This window comes from Onychostoma macrolepis, chromosome 04, assembly GCF_012432095.1.
Source record: "Onychostoma macrolepis isolate SWU-2019 chromosome 04, ASM1243209v1, whole genome shotgun sequence".
Taxonomy (NCBI): domain Eukaryota; kingdom Metazoa; phylum Chordata; class Actinopteri; order Cypriniformes; family Cyprinidae; genus Onychostoma; species Onychostoma macrolepis.
The window spans coordinates 28,787,141-28,806,108 of NC_081158.1; the positions used below are offsets into that span (position 1 = coordinate 28,787,141).

General features: G+C 36.6%; 1 protein-coding gene across 3 annotated transcripts in view; it reads right to left on the reverse strand.

Moving 5' to 3' along the window:
- Positions 1-18,968, reverse strand: part of srgap1b (SLIT-ROBO Rho GTPase activating protein 1b) — a 76,404-nt gene that overhangs the window by 23,578 nt on the left and 33,858 nt on the right. For 2 of the 3 annotated variants that reach the window (XM_058772308.1, XM_058772307.1), the window contains 2 exons: positions 17,288-17,539; positions 1,554-1,749 (listed from right to left, as the gene is read on the reverse strand). In XM_058772308.1, the coding sequence (XP_058628291.1) occupies positions 1,554-1,749; positions 17,288-17,354 (263 nt within the window). In that variant the 5' untranslated portion in view covers positions 17,355-17,539. Of the gene's footprint in view, positions 1-1,553; positions 1,750-17,287; positions 17,956-18,968 lie in introns of those variants that run through there. The other variant, XM_058772309.1, reaches the window with a different exon arrangement.

An 18,968-nucleotide genomic window follows, 5' to 3' on the forward strand; every position in this document is an offset into this window, starting at 1 on the left:
TTCCATGTAAAAAATTATATTCCTCACTTCACTTTTCCATAATATATTTGATGCACTGAATTGTTATTACATACAACAGCCTCTAAAAGTATTTAAACTCATAATGCACACTAAAATGTCTAAATATATTTGCATTAAACAAGAAAATATCTGACCAAGTGGCATTTTCAAGACAGCATAAAAAAAAACATTAAATTTTTTTAAAAAACAACTTTAAAAAGCATCTGGTTTGCAAAAATTAATAAGAAACGGCAGTGCAGATCTTTTTTTCCCCTTGAGTTGGTACAGCGCAGTGATTTCATCCTTTTAAAAAAAATAAGTTAGTAAAATATTGTTAATACTGAAGAGTTAAAAAAAAAACAGAAAAAAACAATGCTCACATTTCATTAAAAATACAGTAAAAACAGTAATATTGCTAAATATTTTTACAATTTAAAATAACAATTTTCTATTTGAATATATTTTAAAAAGTAATTTATTCCTGTGATGCAAAGCTGAATTTTCAGCATCATTTCTCTTCAGTGTCACGTGATCCTTCAGAAATCATTCTAATATGCGGATTTGCTGCTCAAGAAACATTTTTGATTATTAGCAATGTTACTAACAGTTGTACTGCTTAATATTTTTGTGAAACAAGTGATTTTTGTTTTTTTTCAGGATACTTTGATCAAAAATTTGAAAGAACAACATTTCTTTGAAACTAAAATCTGTAACATTATAAATGTCTTTACTATCACTTTTGACCAATTTTATGCATCCTTTCTGAATAAAAGTATTTAAAAAAAAAAATCTTACTGACCCCAGACTTTTGTAGAACTATGTTTTTTACTGCCAAAAACTATATTGCACTGGTGTCTGTGCAAATTGCTCATTTGTTCGGAGAGTGAAGGTGGTTTAACCACCTGCCAACGTGAAGGTAAAAGACGCCATTTTGTTTCTCACACATGATCTTCTATATTAGTAATGGCTGTTGCGAAAAGACAATGGGAAGCCATTTTGGACCAAAGAGGCGAATGTCTTCAGCAGCCAGTGACTAATCACAAAGCTCAGCAGGCATCCGATGGGACAGCCCCATGAGGACCAGCACACTAACAGTGCCCAGCACGAGGAAAAAAAACTGCAACAGAAGAGAAACTGTGAAACTCCCTCTCTCTCTCTCTCACTCGCTCATCCCTCGTCTCTCTATTTTCCCAGCAGAATGTTATCTGCATTAATGAGACAGCAAATACACAGATGCCCGTACACACACACACACACACACACACACAAACACACGAACAATAACTACAGCAGACACAGCAATTGCCTTTCCTCTGCCATCTCTGATTTTTCAAGCATGAAGCTGTAGAGCATCATGGGTAAAATATTCCAGACGTCGCCCTAATCCACCGCAAACCACAGTCGAACAAAACAGGGAGGGAGAAATGATTTGGAGGTGAATGAAAGGAAAGGAAATAAGCACCTGAACCAAACGATTCGTTTGTAGAAAATGACTCTTGAATCATTCATGTGCATTCACACTCTGTCACTCACACACTTGTAACTTCACTCACTTGTATTGTTGGTGGTCCTTGGTGCTGCGGGTTTTGGCCATGAATCTTTCGGCGAGCTTCTCCAAGTTGCGTGAATATTCGCTCTCGATCTCAGCTTTCTTCCTGAAGAAATCCTGCAGGTCCTGGAGGAGCTGAACCCGCATGTCCGTCTGCTGCTCCAGACATTTCTGCTGCTCCACTAACTGAGACCGTATCTCTGCTCACACACACACACACACACACACAGAGTTATGTTAGCTAATTAACAACGTCCATTTCAACCGACAGTGTTTGATTCTCAGTGACAGCTGCAGTGTAAGTGACATCACATGACACGTTTGGGAGCAACTTGAACACAATGTGAGCACTGATGGGTGAAGTTGTGCTCCCTGAACCAGAGATTTTCCTCCTAACAAGCCGGTCTGGATTCTTCCTTAACAACACACTGGTTATCACACTCACTGCCGTTGCCAAGACAACAGGTAGTGGAGTGGAGTATCCCATGGGGATTAGTGTGTGTGTTTAATGGGAGGAGGAATTCAGGATTCTCCATCCTAGTTCTCATCTCCACTTCTCCTCAAACTCCACACTCCTTTTCTTTATATAGGAATAGTTCAGTCAGAATTACTGCATTTACTTACCATCATGCCGTTCCAGTCTCATTGCTGTTTCCATACAAAGGCACTATATAGTGACTCGCTTTCAGCTTTTAAAACAGCTGCAAATGTATCATAAAAGTAGTCCAGACTCATGCGTTTATAACCTAATTCTTATGAAAAATTAGGCAAGAAAATAAATCGAAAGGTACCATTTATTTTCAAGACAGCACAAATACACTTAAAAAAAAGGATAAAATAAAATAAAATAAATGAATATATATTAAACTAATAGAGACAACAGAAAACACTGTTTAATATTAAGGCAGGAAAATACATATAAACAACATATACATGTTTAGTGCAATTAAAATACTAAGGCTGCATGTAATTAAAAATATAGTATTGAAACATTATTATAATTAAAAAACTTTTATATTTTAATATTTTTAAAAATGCAATTCCTGTGTTGGCAAAGCTGAATGTTCAGAAGCCATTCTCCATTCAAACATATAATAAATTATAATAATTATAATCGAATTCATCTGAAGCAGTGTTATTTTAGAATTATTTATACACTAAATTTTTATTCATTAATATTTTGAATGAGCTTTTATTATTCAGTTGTTATTATTATTATTATTATTATTTTTATTATTATATGTATTATATTATTATTATTATTATTATTACTTAGGTTTAATTTATTTTTGTCTCAGTTTTATTTATTTATTTATTTTTATTTCCAATTAGTAATTTTAGTCGGAACTTATTTCATTCAGTTGACAAATTTTTCATTTAATATTTAGTTTCAGCTTTGAGTTAACAAATGTTTTAATAGATTTAGTTTAAGTTAAATATTATAACAAAGATATACAAGTTAAATATAGTCCAGACTATATCTATATATGTATATCTATCTATCTATCTATCTATCTATCTATCTATCTATCTATCTATCTATCTATCTATCTATCTATCTATCTATCTCTCTCTCTCTCTCATATATTATATATTATCAAGTCAAGACATATAATATCTTTGCATGAAATACAAGCCATTATCCATCGATAATCTAAAATGTAATTCAATCACTAGTTAGATTTGTGAACAAATCATTCTCACTTTAAACCAATCATTTAAAAGAAATATTTGTAAGACTATTAGTACTTTTCTCATGTCTTCTTACGAACGCACCAAACAGAACTAGGACAGATTTTCAGTGAATTACATTTTAAATTCGGGTCTGTTCCTCACATATACGTACAAGTGCATAAGTCATATGAACCACAAGATATTTCTACAGTGCTTTTGCATCCTTCTGGAAGCTTCAAAAAGATGCATTGCCTGTTAATTGTAATTGCGTGGAAATGAGCATGTAAACAGCCACACGGTTTGAAACCGAGCCATAAACACCCCAATATTCCCCCTAGGACACCCTCCACGCCCCATCCCACAAAAATTCACATTGATATGGCTTTTTAAAATGGTTGATTCTTACATTTTGTTTCCCCAACCCTGAATACAGGGTTCAGCCTTGGTTTTAAACATCATGAGGATGAGGAATTTTCATTTTTGCACAAATTACTCCTTTAATAACTGCATGCTTTTAATAATGCTCCCTTGTTCCCCTTCAGCAGCTCGCTCTCTCCCTCCTTTTTATTCCTCTCCCTCACACTTTTCCCCCCCTTTCTTTCTCTCTCCATAGACCAACTGTTTAATGTCACACTGCCTCTCCGGCTCGAAATAACAGATGAGACAGCAGGCTTGGCGTGAGCTCTGCGTGGGTGTGAGTGTGTGTGTGTGTAGGAGGGTGGGAGGGACTGTGAGAAGTGGAGACTTGTAACGCGTATGTGTGTGTTTGTGTGTTCTGCGTCGGTGGCATGGTGAGCAAGGTGACTCTTTTGATAGAACATAAGAAACACCTGAAACACAGCAGAGAATCAGAGGTGATATTCAAAAAAAATGTGCCAAATGAATGTCAGCACTGCCTGAGTGGTGCCTGATTCTTTTTCCAGAGTGCAATTTTTTACAACACTTTCACAGTTTAATATGCAGCGACAGCTATAGGTAAGCCATTCATAGGGAAAAATACAAAGCCTATTTTTAGGGCTATCAAAGCTTATAATATTACTGTTTAATTCTAATTTGTAAATACAACAATGGTCTAGAAAATAAAAACTTAATCTGCATTTAGTTGTAAAGAACCTTTCAAATTTATTTAGAAATACATGTACAACAATGACATGCAATATTTATGTAATAATAAATATTAAATAATATAATAATTATATTTTATCAGTATTATAGAGCTCTTCATATATATATATATATATATATATATATATATATATATACACACACACACACACACATACATACAGTGGGGCAAAAAAGTATTTAGTCAGCCACCAATTGTGCAAGTTCTCCCACTTAAAAAGATGAGAGAGGCCTGTAATTTTCATCATAGGTATACCTCAACTATGAGAGACAAAATGAGAAAAAAAAAAAAAATCCAGAAAATCACATTGTAGGATTTTTAAAGAATTTATTTGCAAATTATGGTGGAAAATAAGTATTTGGTCAATAACAAAATTTCATCTCAATAACTGATGTTATATACCCTTTGTTGGCAATGACAGAGGTCAAACGTTTTCTGTAAGTCTTCACGAGGTTTTCACACACTGTTGCTGGTATTTTGGCCCATTCCTCCATGCAGATCTCCTCTAGAGCAGTAATGTTTTGGGGCTGTCGCTGGGCAACACGGACTTTCAACTCCCTCCAAAGATTTTCGATGGGGTTGAGATCTGGAGACTGGCTAGGCCACTCCAGGACCTTGAAATGCTTCTTACGAAGCCACTCCTTCGTTGCCCGGGCGGTGTGTTTGGGATCATTGTCATGCTGAAAGACCCAGCCACGTTTCATCTTCAATGCCCTTGCTGATGGAAGGAGGTTTTCACTCAAAATCTCACAATACTTGGCCCCGTTCATTCTTTCGTTTACACGGATCAGTCGTCCTGGTCCCTTTGCAGAAAAACAGCCCCAAAGCATGATGTCTCCACCCCCATGCTTCACAGTAGGTATGGTGTTCTTTGAATGCAACTCAGCATTCTTTCTCCTCCAAACACGACAAGTTGAGTTTTTACCAAAAAGTTCTATTTTGGTTTCATCTGACCATATGACATTCTCCCAATCCTCTTCTGGATCATCCAAATGCTCTCTAGCAAACTTCAGACGGGCCGGACATGTACTGGCTTAAGCAGGGGGACACGTCTGGCACTGCAGGATTTGAGTCCCTGGCGGCACAGTGTGTTACTGATGGTAGCCTTTGTTACTTTGGTCCCAGCTCTCTGCAGGTCATTCACTAGGTCCCCCCGTGTGGTTCTGGGATTTTTGCTCACAGTTCTTTTGATCATTTTGACCCCACGGGTGAGATCTTGCGTGGAGCCCCAGATCGAGGGAGATTATCAGTGGTCTTGTATGTCTTCCATTTTCTAATAATTGCTCCCACAGTTGATTTCTTCACACCAAGCTGCTTACCTATTGCAGATTCAGTCTTCCCAGCCTGGTGCAGGTCTACAATTTTGTTTCTGGTGTCCTTTGACAGCTCTTTGGTCTTAGCCATGGTGGAGTTTGGAGTTGGACTGTTTGAGATTGTGGACAGGTGTCTTTTATACTGATAACAAGTTCAAACAGATGCCATTAATACAGGTAACGAGTGGAGGACAGAGGAGCCTCTTAAAGAAGAAGTTACAGGTCTGTGAGAGCCAGAAATCTTGCTTGTTTGTAGGTGACCAAATACTTATTTTACCGAGGAATTTACCAATTAATTCTTTAAAAATCCTACAATGTGATTTTCTGGATTTTTTTTTCTCATTTTGTCTCTCATGGTTGAGGTATACCTATGATGAAAATTACAGGCCTCTCTCATCTTTTTAAGTGGGAGAACTTGCACAATTGGTGGCTGACTAAATACTTGTTTGCCCCACTGTATATACACACACACTAGGGCTGCCACTAACGACTATTTTTATTTCAATTAATCTATCGACTGATTTATTGATTAATCTAAACGATTAATTTCCCACAAAAAAAATCAACAATTTTACTTAAGAATATTTTATTAAACCAAAACCAAATGTCTATGAAATTTTTTTTTAAAGCATAAGTAAAGTGCAACATAGAGTGCAAGAAGCAAGTGTCTATCTCATAGTCCAAATCACTGAAATCAGTATTATAGTGTAAGAATGGCAACATATCCACGTGTTCTAGTCTACTACTAATAAAATTATAATCAAAAACCACTTAAAGGAGTATTTACCAGAAATAATATTTACCAGAATTTATTTAGGTGAAAAATGTAAATGTGCAGTATTTCTGAAATAAAATAAATAAATAAATACTTTTTAAAATATAAAATCAATTAATTGGAGATGCTTTTGATTATTAAAATTCAAATGGAACCATTAAAATGGAATCCAGAAAATAATGGAAAACAGAATTTGGTACAAATAAAACCGTAAAATTCAATTAATTAGACAGGCTTTTTGATAAATAAAAATAAAATGGATTCCATAGAGCCTTATAATATAATTATGTATATATATATATATATTGTGGTAATAAAAATAGATTTAAGTGAACAATAGCTTTTAAAATGACTTAAAATACATATATAATAGCAATGATGCAATAATAATTAGTTCAAATAAAGTCTCAAAATCAAGAAATCATATGGTTTTATTGAACAAAACTGTTAAAATACATAATTTATTATAAACAATAGAGCTACATTACGCATTACAACAAAGGCCTGCAGGGGGCGCCAACAGCCTGATAATTATTTTTACACATTATGGTGCAATCTAATCCTTGTTTAATATTGACCAAGCACCATTTAATTCAAATGTCGACTTAATCTTTAATATTTGGCCATTTCTTTAGGACAGAAATGCTATAGCCACTGTAATTAAATGAATAACTTATGTGGACATCAAAACGTGTAAACTCAGAGTGAGGGTTTGAGTTTTATTTTGAAATCGCGATGAATTCTCCTGTGTATGTGTAGATTTATAAATGATTTACCTTACAAATGTGACCCTGGACCACAAAACCAGTCTTAAATCGCTGGGGTATATTTGTAGCAATAACCAAAAATACACTGTATGGGCCAACATTATAGATTTCTCTTTTATGCCAAAAATCATTAGGATATTAAGTAAAGATCATGTTCCATGAAGATATTTTGTAAATTTCCTACTGTAAATATATCAAAACGTTGTTTTTGATTAGTAATATGCATTGCTAAGAATTCATTTGGACAACTTTAAAGACTATTTTCTCAATATTTAGATTTTTTTGCACCCTCAGATTCCAGATTTTCAAATAGTTGTATCTCGGCCAAATATTGTCTGATCCTAACAAACCATACATCAATGGAAAGCTTATTTATTCAGCTTTCAGATGCTGTATAAATCTCAATTTCGAAAAATGTACACTTAAGACTGGTTTTGTGGTCCAGGGTCACAAATCTGATGAAATGGCGCACGTTGCATTCCCAGATTAACGTTATAATAAACCCAAACTCACAACAACATGCAGAGATAGAGTTTGCCGGTTAGTCGACGCGAGCAAAATGAAGTCGATGATTTTTTAAAAATCGAATAGTCTAATAAAATCAACGAATCGCGACAGCCCTAATATATACATATATAATTAGAAATAAAAATAAAATAATTAAAATGAATAATACTAATGAAATAATAACTGCTGAAAAATGCTTCAGAAGTATTTGATAAGTGCACGAGTCACATGAACTACTTATATACACATATTGTCAACATATAGCTCCATATTTGGAGGAGCAACTGGCAACCTGGCATGCTCCTGGCTGATAATGATAATCTCAAAGTGGCCAAATATTGGACAATTAATTGGCCTAGACAATGCATCAGTCTTTCACCAGTCCAGCTGTTGCTGACAGAGCTGTTCTTGAGAAAATCTCCAGAGACAAAACATCCGACTGCAACGAAGCGCTTCCTCACACGGGCCGTCCCCTGCCTCCACTCGTGTTGATGCTCGAAACACGCTCATCTGTCATCTGGATAATGTGCATTCAGAGCCTCCACACAGTTTCAAACCAGTTACGAACAAACTCACGGGCAAAAATCAGCTTGAAACAACTGCGGAACTGGAAGTGCATTGAAACTGCTTTCAAAACTACAAATAAATAGACAGTGAGTCATTTCCACAAGCCTTTGAAGCACAAAACAGGCAGACATTGCTAATTAAAACAATATAAAAGCATCGGAAACATGTTTGTTTATGCGGATGGATTTCATCTTGTCAAGAAATATAAAACTCCCATTCTGCTGTGCTGAGCAAATACGTAAATATAGACATTTAAGCTTGATGAAAAATAAAACACGCCAGTGTATAAATAATGTGCTCTAGTCACTGCCATAAAATAACTGCCTTTTATAATTTTTTCAAATTGTTCGTCTTCACAAGTCGCTGTCTATCTGGTATTTGACCTTTGAACTTGTGACCGCGGTGAGCACGTCTGATACCCTGCGGCATGCGCCTGACCCAGACTGTCTCCATGGCAACAAGGCTTCTGCTCAGCAACCTGAGAGCGTAAGGAGTGTGCAGGCATGCTGTACAGCAGCATTACACACATACATATTCACATGATTTATAAAAATGGGAACTTCAGACCACAATGGCAGCAAAATATGCACTTATGCCCCCATAAACATAAAAATATCCTATTTGTGTGGAAGAAAGGGGAACTCACATTTTTATCCTCTAAAAAAAAAACCCACATACGTCACCATGTTATACGCTATTCCGCTACTTCCCATTTATTTCCCATTTCTCCTTAGACTTCTTATCTGTATCTCCTCCTCTCTCGCTCTCCTCTATTCATCTGAAGCAAATTTAATTCTTAAGCTTTTCATTCAGCTTTTGCTTTAATCTCAGGCACACACTCTGTCCTCTCAGTCTAAAGAAATCATATTAGCATTGCCCAATCTTTGCTTATGAGTCTTAAGAATCGTTACGTGTCTGCTGGAACAAAAACTCTTTAGCACGATTTGAGCTGAACAACCTAAATTTAGATGTTTTCAGATCTTATTGTTGATTTAAAAATGTCAAATCAGTTTTATATAAATATATATATATATATATATATATGTATATATATGTGTGTGTGTGTGTGTGTGTATATAATATATATTAATTATATAAATATATAAAATATTAATTAACTGTACATGCCATTTTAAGTCCTTACCAATCTTTGCTTCTATAATAATGTATGTGTATGTATATGTGTATGTGTATGTATATATATATATATATATATATATGTGTATATATATATATATATATATATATATATATGTATATATATATATATATATATATATATATATATATATATATATATATATATATATATATATATATATATATATATATATATATATATATGTATATATATATATATATATATATATATATATATATATATATGTGTATATATATATATATATATATATATATATATATATATATATATATATATATATATATATATATATATATATATATATATATATATATATATATATATATATATATATATATATATATATATATGTATGTATGTATGTATGTAGTGGGTACAGAAAGTATTCAGACCCCCTTAAATTTTTCACTCTCTGTTATATTGCAGCCATTTGCTAAAATCATTTAGGTTCATTTTTTTTCCTCAATGTACACACAGCACCCCATATTGACAGAAAAACACAGAATTGTTGACATTTTTGCAGATTTATTAAAAAAGAAAAACTGAAATATCACATGGTCCTAAGTATTCAGACCCTTTGCTGTGACACTCATATATTTAACTCAGGTGCTGTCCATTTCTTCCGATCATCCTTGAGATGGTTCTGCACCTTCATTTGAGTCCAGCTGTGTTTGATTATACTGATTGGACTTGATTAGGAAAGCCACACACCTGTCTATATAAGACCTTACAGCTCACAGTGCATGTCAGAGCAAATGAGAATCATGAGGTCAAAGGAACTGCCTGAAGAGCTCAGAGACAGAATTGTGGCAAGGCACAGATCTGGCCAAGGTTACAAAAAAATTTCTGCTGCGCTTAAGGTTCCTAAGGCCAGATCTTGGCCAGATCTGTGCCAGATCTGTGCCTTGCCACAATTCTGTCTCTGAGCTCTTCAGGCAGTTCCTTTGACCTCATGATTCTCATTTGCTCTGACATGCACTGTGAGCTGTAAGGTCTTATATAGACAGGTGTGTGGCTTTCCTAATCAAGTCCAATCAGTATAATCAAACTGAGCTATCGGGGGAGAAAAGCCTTGGTGAGAGAGGTAAAGAAGAACCCAAAGATCACTGTGGCTGAGCTCCAGAGATGCAGTCGGGAGATGGGAGAAAGTTGTAGAAAGTCAACCATCACTGCAGCCCTCCACCAGTCGGGGCTTTATGGCAGAGTGGCCCGACGGAAGCCTCTCCTCAGTGCAAGACACATGAAAGCCTGCATGGAGTTTGCTACAAAACACCTGAAGGACTCCAAGATGGTGAGAAATAAGATTCTCTGGTCTGATGAGACCAAAATAGAACTTTTTGGCCTTAATTCTAAGCGGTATGTGTGGAGAAAACCAGGCACTGCTCATCACCTGTCCAATACAGTCCCAACAGTGAAGCATGGTGGTGGCAGCATCATGCTGTGGGGGTGTTTTTCAGCTGCAGGTACAGGACGACTGGTTGCAATCGAGGGAAAGATGAATGCGGCCAAGTACAGGGATATCCTGGATGAAAACCTTCTCCAGAGTGCTCAGGACCTCAGACTGGGCCGAAGGTTTACCTTCCAACAAGACAATGACCCTAAGCACACAGCTAAAATAACGAAGGAGTGGCTTCACAACTCCGTGACTGTTCTTGAATGGCCCAGCCAGAGCCCTGACTTAAACCCAATTGAGCATCTCTGGAGAGACCTAAAAATGGCTGTCCACCAACGTTTACCATCCAACCTGACAGAACTGGAGAGGATCTGCAAGGAGGAATGGCAGAGGATCCCCAAATCCAGGTGTGAAAAACTTGTTGCATCTTTCCCAAAAAGACTCATGGCTGTATTAGATCAAAAGGGTGCTTCTACTAAATACTGAGCAAAGGGTCTGAATACTTAGGACCATGTGATATTTCAGTTTTTCTTTTTTAATAAATCTGCAAAAATGTCAACAATTGTGTTTTTCTGTCAATATGGGGTGCTGTGTGTACATTAATGAGGAAAAAAAATGAACTTAAATGATTTTAGCAAATGGCTGCAATATAACAAAGAGTGAACAATTTAAGGGGGTCTGAATACTTTCCGTACCCACTGTATGTATGTATATATATATATATATATATATATATATATATATATATATATACACACACACTGATGAAGTGAAAGTCTTTGCATAGTGTCAAGGAAAAGTCAGCATTCATGCTTCATTCAGCACACAAGACACAACAAATGTAATCAAGCACTCACAAATCCAAGGTCAGTAGATACGAACCGCTAAAGAGAACGTGTCAGGACTCAGGACTAAACAGACAGACAATGACTCAACACCAGACCAGAACTGTCACTGACCTGACTGTCATGCCATATTTAATTTGACACAAATGTAAATGAGGCTGTTAGGAAGCAACAGTCAAAACATTAAAACTGCAAAAAGAAATTTTATCCACATGAATCAAAATACGGCGTTTACCCTGACTAAGCTCCATTAGCACATCTCTGTTTTAAATCAAAATAAAACTGAAGATAATCTGAAAAACAAGCTTGGCTAACTACGCTTTCTGCTTTAAAACCAAGAGTAAAAGTCAAAGACAGGCTTTAAGACCCACAATCCTTAGAAGTAAGTACTGCAGTATATGTGGTCCTCTCCGCTGTTGTCTTTAATAGATTACTGGATCGATATCTATACTTGATTAATGAGACTTACAGGGTTCCTGTTATAAATACATGCAGTGGGTGGCTGGGAAATCTGTCTGGTCTTGAGTCTGACACAAAGAAATCAGTTTTGACCAAATTAGCTATTTGTTCACTGTCTATTCTCAAAAAGAGGAAGTGAGGCCATTTGCTGTTTCCAATCATTACTTTGAAACATGACCAGGGCTGGATGGGTACATGAGGATGAGACGATATTACACATACAACACACACACACACACACACACACACACACACTGTGGACATCTGGTCCTTGTCCTCCTCTCAGCATTCGCCATCGCCTTACTTGTGTTACAATACCATTTGTCCACACATACACGTTTACTTCATTACTTAAATGAGGCGTTTCATAAGCTGCGTCTGAAATCGCATACCAAGTATGTACTGCATTTGATGAATTATAATGCAAAACAAAAAGCCAACACTGAATTTAAGAACATTTTCTGATCTTATACACAATTTGTTCTTAGCCTATTTGAACAGCCTAACAAAATATATTATATAAATATGTTTAGATAAATACATATAGCTTTTAAAATAATTATATTTTAAATATTATTTAACATTAAAATTGATTTATTTTTATTATTTTAATATAATTTTATATTATATTTAAATTCTAATTTGAATTATATTTATTATAATTAATATTTGTTTAATTTGAATTATTTAAATAAATATTTATTGACATTTTCCACAGTTAAGAATGTCCCCAAATAACCCTAAAAGCAGAGGTAACAATTTTTCCCCTGAAAATATAAGTAATCACACACACACACACACACACATCCAATTCCCTGCAATATATATAATCTAAAACACAGTTAAATTGCAGGTTTGCAGGTCCATATAATCGGTGTACTTTTCAACTAGTGTTTAAACCGAGCCGTTACACACGTAATCAAATGGCACTTTCATAAGAACAATCTTTAACTTTTAAAGAAGCAGGTCATTTCTCATAATTTCATATCAGAAAAACCCAAAGTTCATCATTTATGTGACGCAGTGACACGAACAAGAGGATGTGGTCAATCAAAACCGCTTTCTTCCTTCTGCATGACCATAAAAAAAAAATCATCATCAGTATCATTTGGCACCATTTCTATAAATGACTGTTGAATTCTGGAAAATCTGCAGTATAATGCTTCCCAAAGTCACTAGAATTGTTCCTTTAATCTGTAGAGCCCGTTTTATGTCGCTTTGCATTCACTCTGAACATTTATTGTGAGATGTTTGGACTCTGACGACTCCTTCTCTGGGACTCTGAACAAAGAGATGAAATGTCTTGTAGCGGAGTGGATCCCCTGAGCCACAATAAATGTGATTCATACAGTCACTCTAGGCAGAGGAAGTACACCAGCAAGTCAGTCTGCGGCCTCGGACGATGATGTGTATCTGTGTGTTTGTGGCTTTGGACTGGACGGCAGCCAGAAGTGCAACCCGGCATCAAATCTCGTGAGAATAACAGGCTAAAACACAGTATTATGGCAATGCCATACTGTAAGATATCAATTCATTTTCTGTCTTTCATTTTGTGGTTATAATCGCATGTTGGAAAAGATTAAACCTTGCATGATAACATACTGTACGCATACTGTTCTAGTTGTATGCATGTAAAGCTTTTGTACAACACAGGCTCCCTACAGGACTGAAAAAGTCACCCGCTCGTGAGCCGTTTCTTGCTGATGAAGCAAAAATATTTTGAGGAATGCGCATGCAACAACACACACACATACACCAATGTTTTCCACATTAAACTGACTCGCTCTGAATCAGGGTTATTATAGTTAACTAAAACCATAAAAACATTTGCGTTACTTGAAATAAGTACACGTTAACTAAAATTATACAGATCAATAACTTAAAAAAAAAAAATTATTTCAGGTAGTTGCCAAGCAAGGTTACTGAATTTAAACTAAAACCATAAAAACATAAAATTACTTGAAATAAAATAAATGTTAATTGAAAAAACAAAACAAAAAAACATTTAAGCTAGTCGTTAGACTTTTAAACTAGGCTGATTCAAAGTATAAAAGCTATAATTGTATCTCAATGATACTAAAATAACACTAAACCAAATCTAATAAATAAAGAATAATACTGTGCATAATAATATAATGCAATATAATAAAATAACAATATAATATACAGTGTGTGTGTGTGTGTGTGTACCTGTTTTTCTATTCAGGTGGGGACTTAAACCTGAATACACACAGACTCATGGGGACTCGTGTCATGGTGGGGACCTAAATTGAGGTAAAGCTAATAAATCACACAGAATGCAAAAAGTTTCCTGTAAGGGGTAGGTTTAGTTGTAGGGCAATAGAATATACAGTCTGTACAGTAGAAAAAGCATTACGCCTATGGAGAGTCCCCACAAGGATAGCAAACCAGACATATGTGTGTGTGTGTGTGTGAAAAATCTCTATAGTTTATATATAGACTAATCTTTATAGTTTATATAAACTATTATATACATTATATATAAACTAGATTATATATAAACTATAGAGGCATTGACAACACAAAATTACTAAACCTTTAAATATATAATTGAAAAAATTAACATCAACTATATATCAGTGATACTGAAATAACACTGCTTTTAATTATCATAAATGTGTAGTTCAATGTGTGTGTGTGTGTGTGTGTGTGTGTGTGTGTGTGCACGCCTGTGTAGATGCAGATACAGTCAAGGTCATGTGCCTCTCTTTCCTTCTAACTTCCTCCCTTAGAGAAAACCATTTCCTGTACGGACATTGACAAACTCGAGCATGTTCCCTGAGGACATTTTTTTTTTCCACAGAACCTATTTTTTTGATTCCGATAAAAATTTGAGCAATCACATTTACACATCCACGCTCACAGAACGAATTTAACTGCAACAATTTCAATCAATAAAAAGTAAATTAGGCACATTTGAAAAGCAAACGAACGTGTGTCTGTAATATCGCAGAATAACAGCGCTGTCCCTTATGACCATAAATCACTCATCTGTCTCAATCCATCCTTACTCACACTACTGTATGCCACACACATGGCCGTACGTGCGGTCCATACTAAACAGCACTGCTGCGGCAGGAGGATTCCCTGATCTTGCTCCCTGACACACACACACACACAGCCAGATACCCATCGCTTCCCCATTGGACATTCACACACACTGGTGGTTGAGTATCCATGGAAACATGTACAATGCAGCAAGAGCCTGTTGTCTGTTGAATGTGGAGTGTACCTTTGTGCACGTGTCGTGCACACAAACCTACATTTGACAACGAGAGCCGTCCATATGTTCATCCATCTTAGCCACGCGTGCGCTAAAGCAGCGGCCCCAATACTACACCGATCTATCAGCATGTTGCCTAGAGACCACCCTCACCCGGACCACCATTGGCCAATAGTAGCTGAGACAGCAACTCGGCTGCTTACATTTAAATATCAGCATTATGGAAAGCAAATCTGTGCTTTTATCATTCCAGCTTTTTTTCCAAAATATTTTAAAATTTTTGAGGTCTTAAGCTGTACAGCTTTGCCTGACTACAGTTGGAGCGCTGGAGACAAGGGTTGCTATGAAGCCTTTGCAATGCTGCGCTCCCACCCTTTCCGTTTCATCGATTACACACTGTTAAACGAGTGCGAGCGCACAAGCGAACGCCCTGCTGTAAGGGCAAACAAATGATGCAGGGTGGACTGTATATGTTATTATGTTGATAATACATGTATTGAAGGAAAAGCAGCATGCATTTTCATAATTCCCTCACTTAAGCCTCTCACTTCCTGCTGGAAATCCAGCTTAAGCTTGTTTTGAAACATGGTCCAAGGTGGTTATTAACTGGTGAAAAAGCCATCTAGAGCTGGTATGTCCAACTGATAGCTGGTTTTTAAGCTGGTAGATATCTAGTGATCCACATAACAGGTCCACAAACCATCTTAATCCCCTTGAGATGGTTTCTCAAGTAACCATATTGTATAATCAGATCTTCAGCTTGTATGATCAACTGATTGCTGGTTATTAGCTGGTCAACCACCAGCTACCTTCTTCCAAAACTCATCTTAACCACCAGCAGGTTGGTTTCAAGCTGGTTGACCAGCTGCCATGTTGCAAAAACCATCTCAACCAGTTGGTTATCATCTTGTCAACCAGCTATCATGTTCAAAAACCAACTTTACCAGCTGGCTGCTTATTTGTAGCTGGTTAGGGTTATGAGTTATGTTTCAAATACCATCTTGACCGGCTGGTTGTCATCTCAACCAGCTAACATGTTCCAAAACTCATCTTAACCACCTTAAGCTGGTTGGTGTCTAGCTAGTATTAAGCTGGTTGACAGGTTGACAGGCTGCCATGTTGTAAAAACCATCCAACCAGTTGGTTATCATCTCGTCAACCAGCTATCATGTTCCAAGACTAATTTTAACCATCTTAGTCTGGCTGGTTTATAACTAAGCTGTCTGACCAGCTGCCATGTTGCAAAAACCATCCTGACCAGCTAGTTATCATCTTGTCAACCAGCTACCATGTTCCAAAACTCATCTTAAACACATTAAGCTGGATGACCAGCTGTCATGTTTCAAAAACCAACTTGACCAGCTGGTTGCTTATTTGTAGCTGGTTTTTAGCTGGTCAAACAGCTACCATAATTCAAAACCCACCAGAAAAACCTTAAGCGTACTGACCAGATGTCATGTTGCAAAAGTCATACTGACCAGCTGGTTGGTTTGTAGCTGGTAGTAAGACACATTGCAAAAACCATCTTGACCAGCTCGCAGCTGGTTTCTAGCTAATCCAGCAGGGTCATTAGCTGGCTGACCAGTAACCATGTTTCAAAAACCATCTTGACCATTTTGAGTTACTTGGTCAAAGATGATTAACCAGCTATAACCAGCAAAAGAATGCAAGAAACCACTTAACACGTTTTAAAACACACCCACCAGCTTAACAATTTCCAGCAGAACGATTTAATATTCTGAGAATCAATTCACACAAAACAGGCAGTAATAATTCAACAAAGATATTATGAAATATTATTTGGCCAACATGTTGTAAATTTAACGCATGCACAAGGTTTGTATTAGATGCATCAGACGAGAGTCCGTCTCCAGGTGCCCATCAGGTGCGAGAGTGTTCTTCTTACCTTTCACTTGGCTCTCATACTCCGTAATAATTTCCTTTTCCTTTTTGCTCTTCGTCGTGTTAGACATGACGCCTGTGTAGTCCAGATCCGCTGGTCCCTTCTGTCTGAAACCTTTCTGCTTCTCCGAGACGCGTCCCTACTGTGCCTGATGCGTCATATCTAACCACAGGTTCAGTGCGTGATCCAGCAGCAGGAAACTGTAGTCCGTTAAGTAAAGCGATGACATTCAACCATGCACAATGATTATTAGACCTGCACGGGAAAAAAGAGCCATGAAAAGTGGCACGTGAACCTAAGGGGCGCGTCGTTACAGCCGCATCGCCAGACGCGCAAGAACGACTGGAGATGCAAGTGGACGCATCAATATTACGCACAGGTTGAGTGCGCACGCGATAAACAAGGATAGAGGTGACAGAGACCGTAACTCATCTAAACTCACTCTATGGTGTGAGAGGATCTGATTGTGTATGCAAAGAATTCGTAAGGTGTGCGTGTTTCTCACGCGCGCGCTCTCTCACACTACTGTCAATTGGTGGGCGGGTTGGGGCGTGAGTGTGCGTGCGTGCGTGTGTGTGTTTAAGACACAAAAAATTGACAGTCACTCTATTTTAGGAAACCTCTAGTCCGGTTGTTCACAGTCCTGGTCCTTGAGAAGCCAAGCTCTGAACATTTTGGATAGTTCTTCATTTAACACACCTGATTTGTATCATCGGCTTATTAGTAGAGACTACAAGACCTGAACTGGGTGTGTCAGATAACGGAGAAAGTCAAAATGCTGGAACTGGAGTACTTCAAGAACTGGACTGAGAACAACTGGACAAGACTTAATATTTACCAGGCTTTATTGGTTAATTTGTGGCATTTGGGGATGGATACACGAAACATGATGCTAGACCTAATCAAAAAGTGAAATTTAGCTAAAATTGATTTCCGTTTAGATATTTTAATATAACGAATATAATATAATGCATTTATAGGATATATATATATGTGTATATATGTGTGTGTGTGTGTGTGTGTGTGTGTATATATATATATATATATATAGGCCTATGTATATAACAATAATATTTACTGTCAGCAAACGCCGTATTATAAATGTATGCATCACAAAAATAAAAACTAATCATATAAATACGGTAAATAATATGTAAATATGGATATTATATATATATACACACACACACATACATAGCAAACGCAACGTTACAAATTTATGCATTACAAAAATTTATTATAAATAATGTATAAATATACTATTTTGTTTAAACTTATTTAGCCTAAATGGTTAGCTAGGGGCGCCAAATAACGACCCTCAACCGATTGCCCTTTTTTAAAAACAACATACTGAGGCAAATTTTAAAGTCCAGCCTCGAAAGTCAATGAGCTATTCGCACACTGTCCAAATGTATTATTCAGTGCAAATGCATGATGCCAGCATTGACACCAGGTTGAATTTAACCTTTGAGGTGTACGGAAACACTCAGTAGCCTATCTGTAGAAAGCGCCAGTCTGACTTCTGCTGGTGCAACTATGCAACTACAGAACAGAGTAATAAATTACAATGAAAAGGCTTCTCAAAGACTCCCCCATTCGTCACTTAGACATAAGTGGTTGAATGGTGTAGGAGGCGCTTTATGGGTCACTTATTCACCCTCACACGCGACAGCATTGCGCAGAG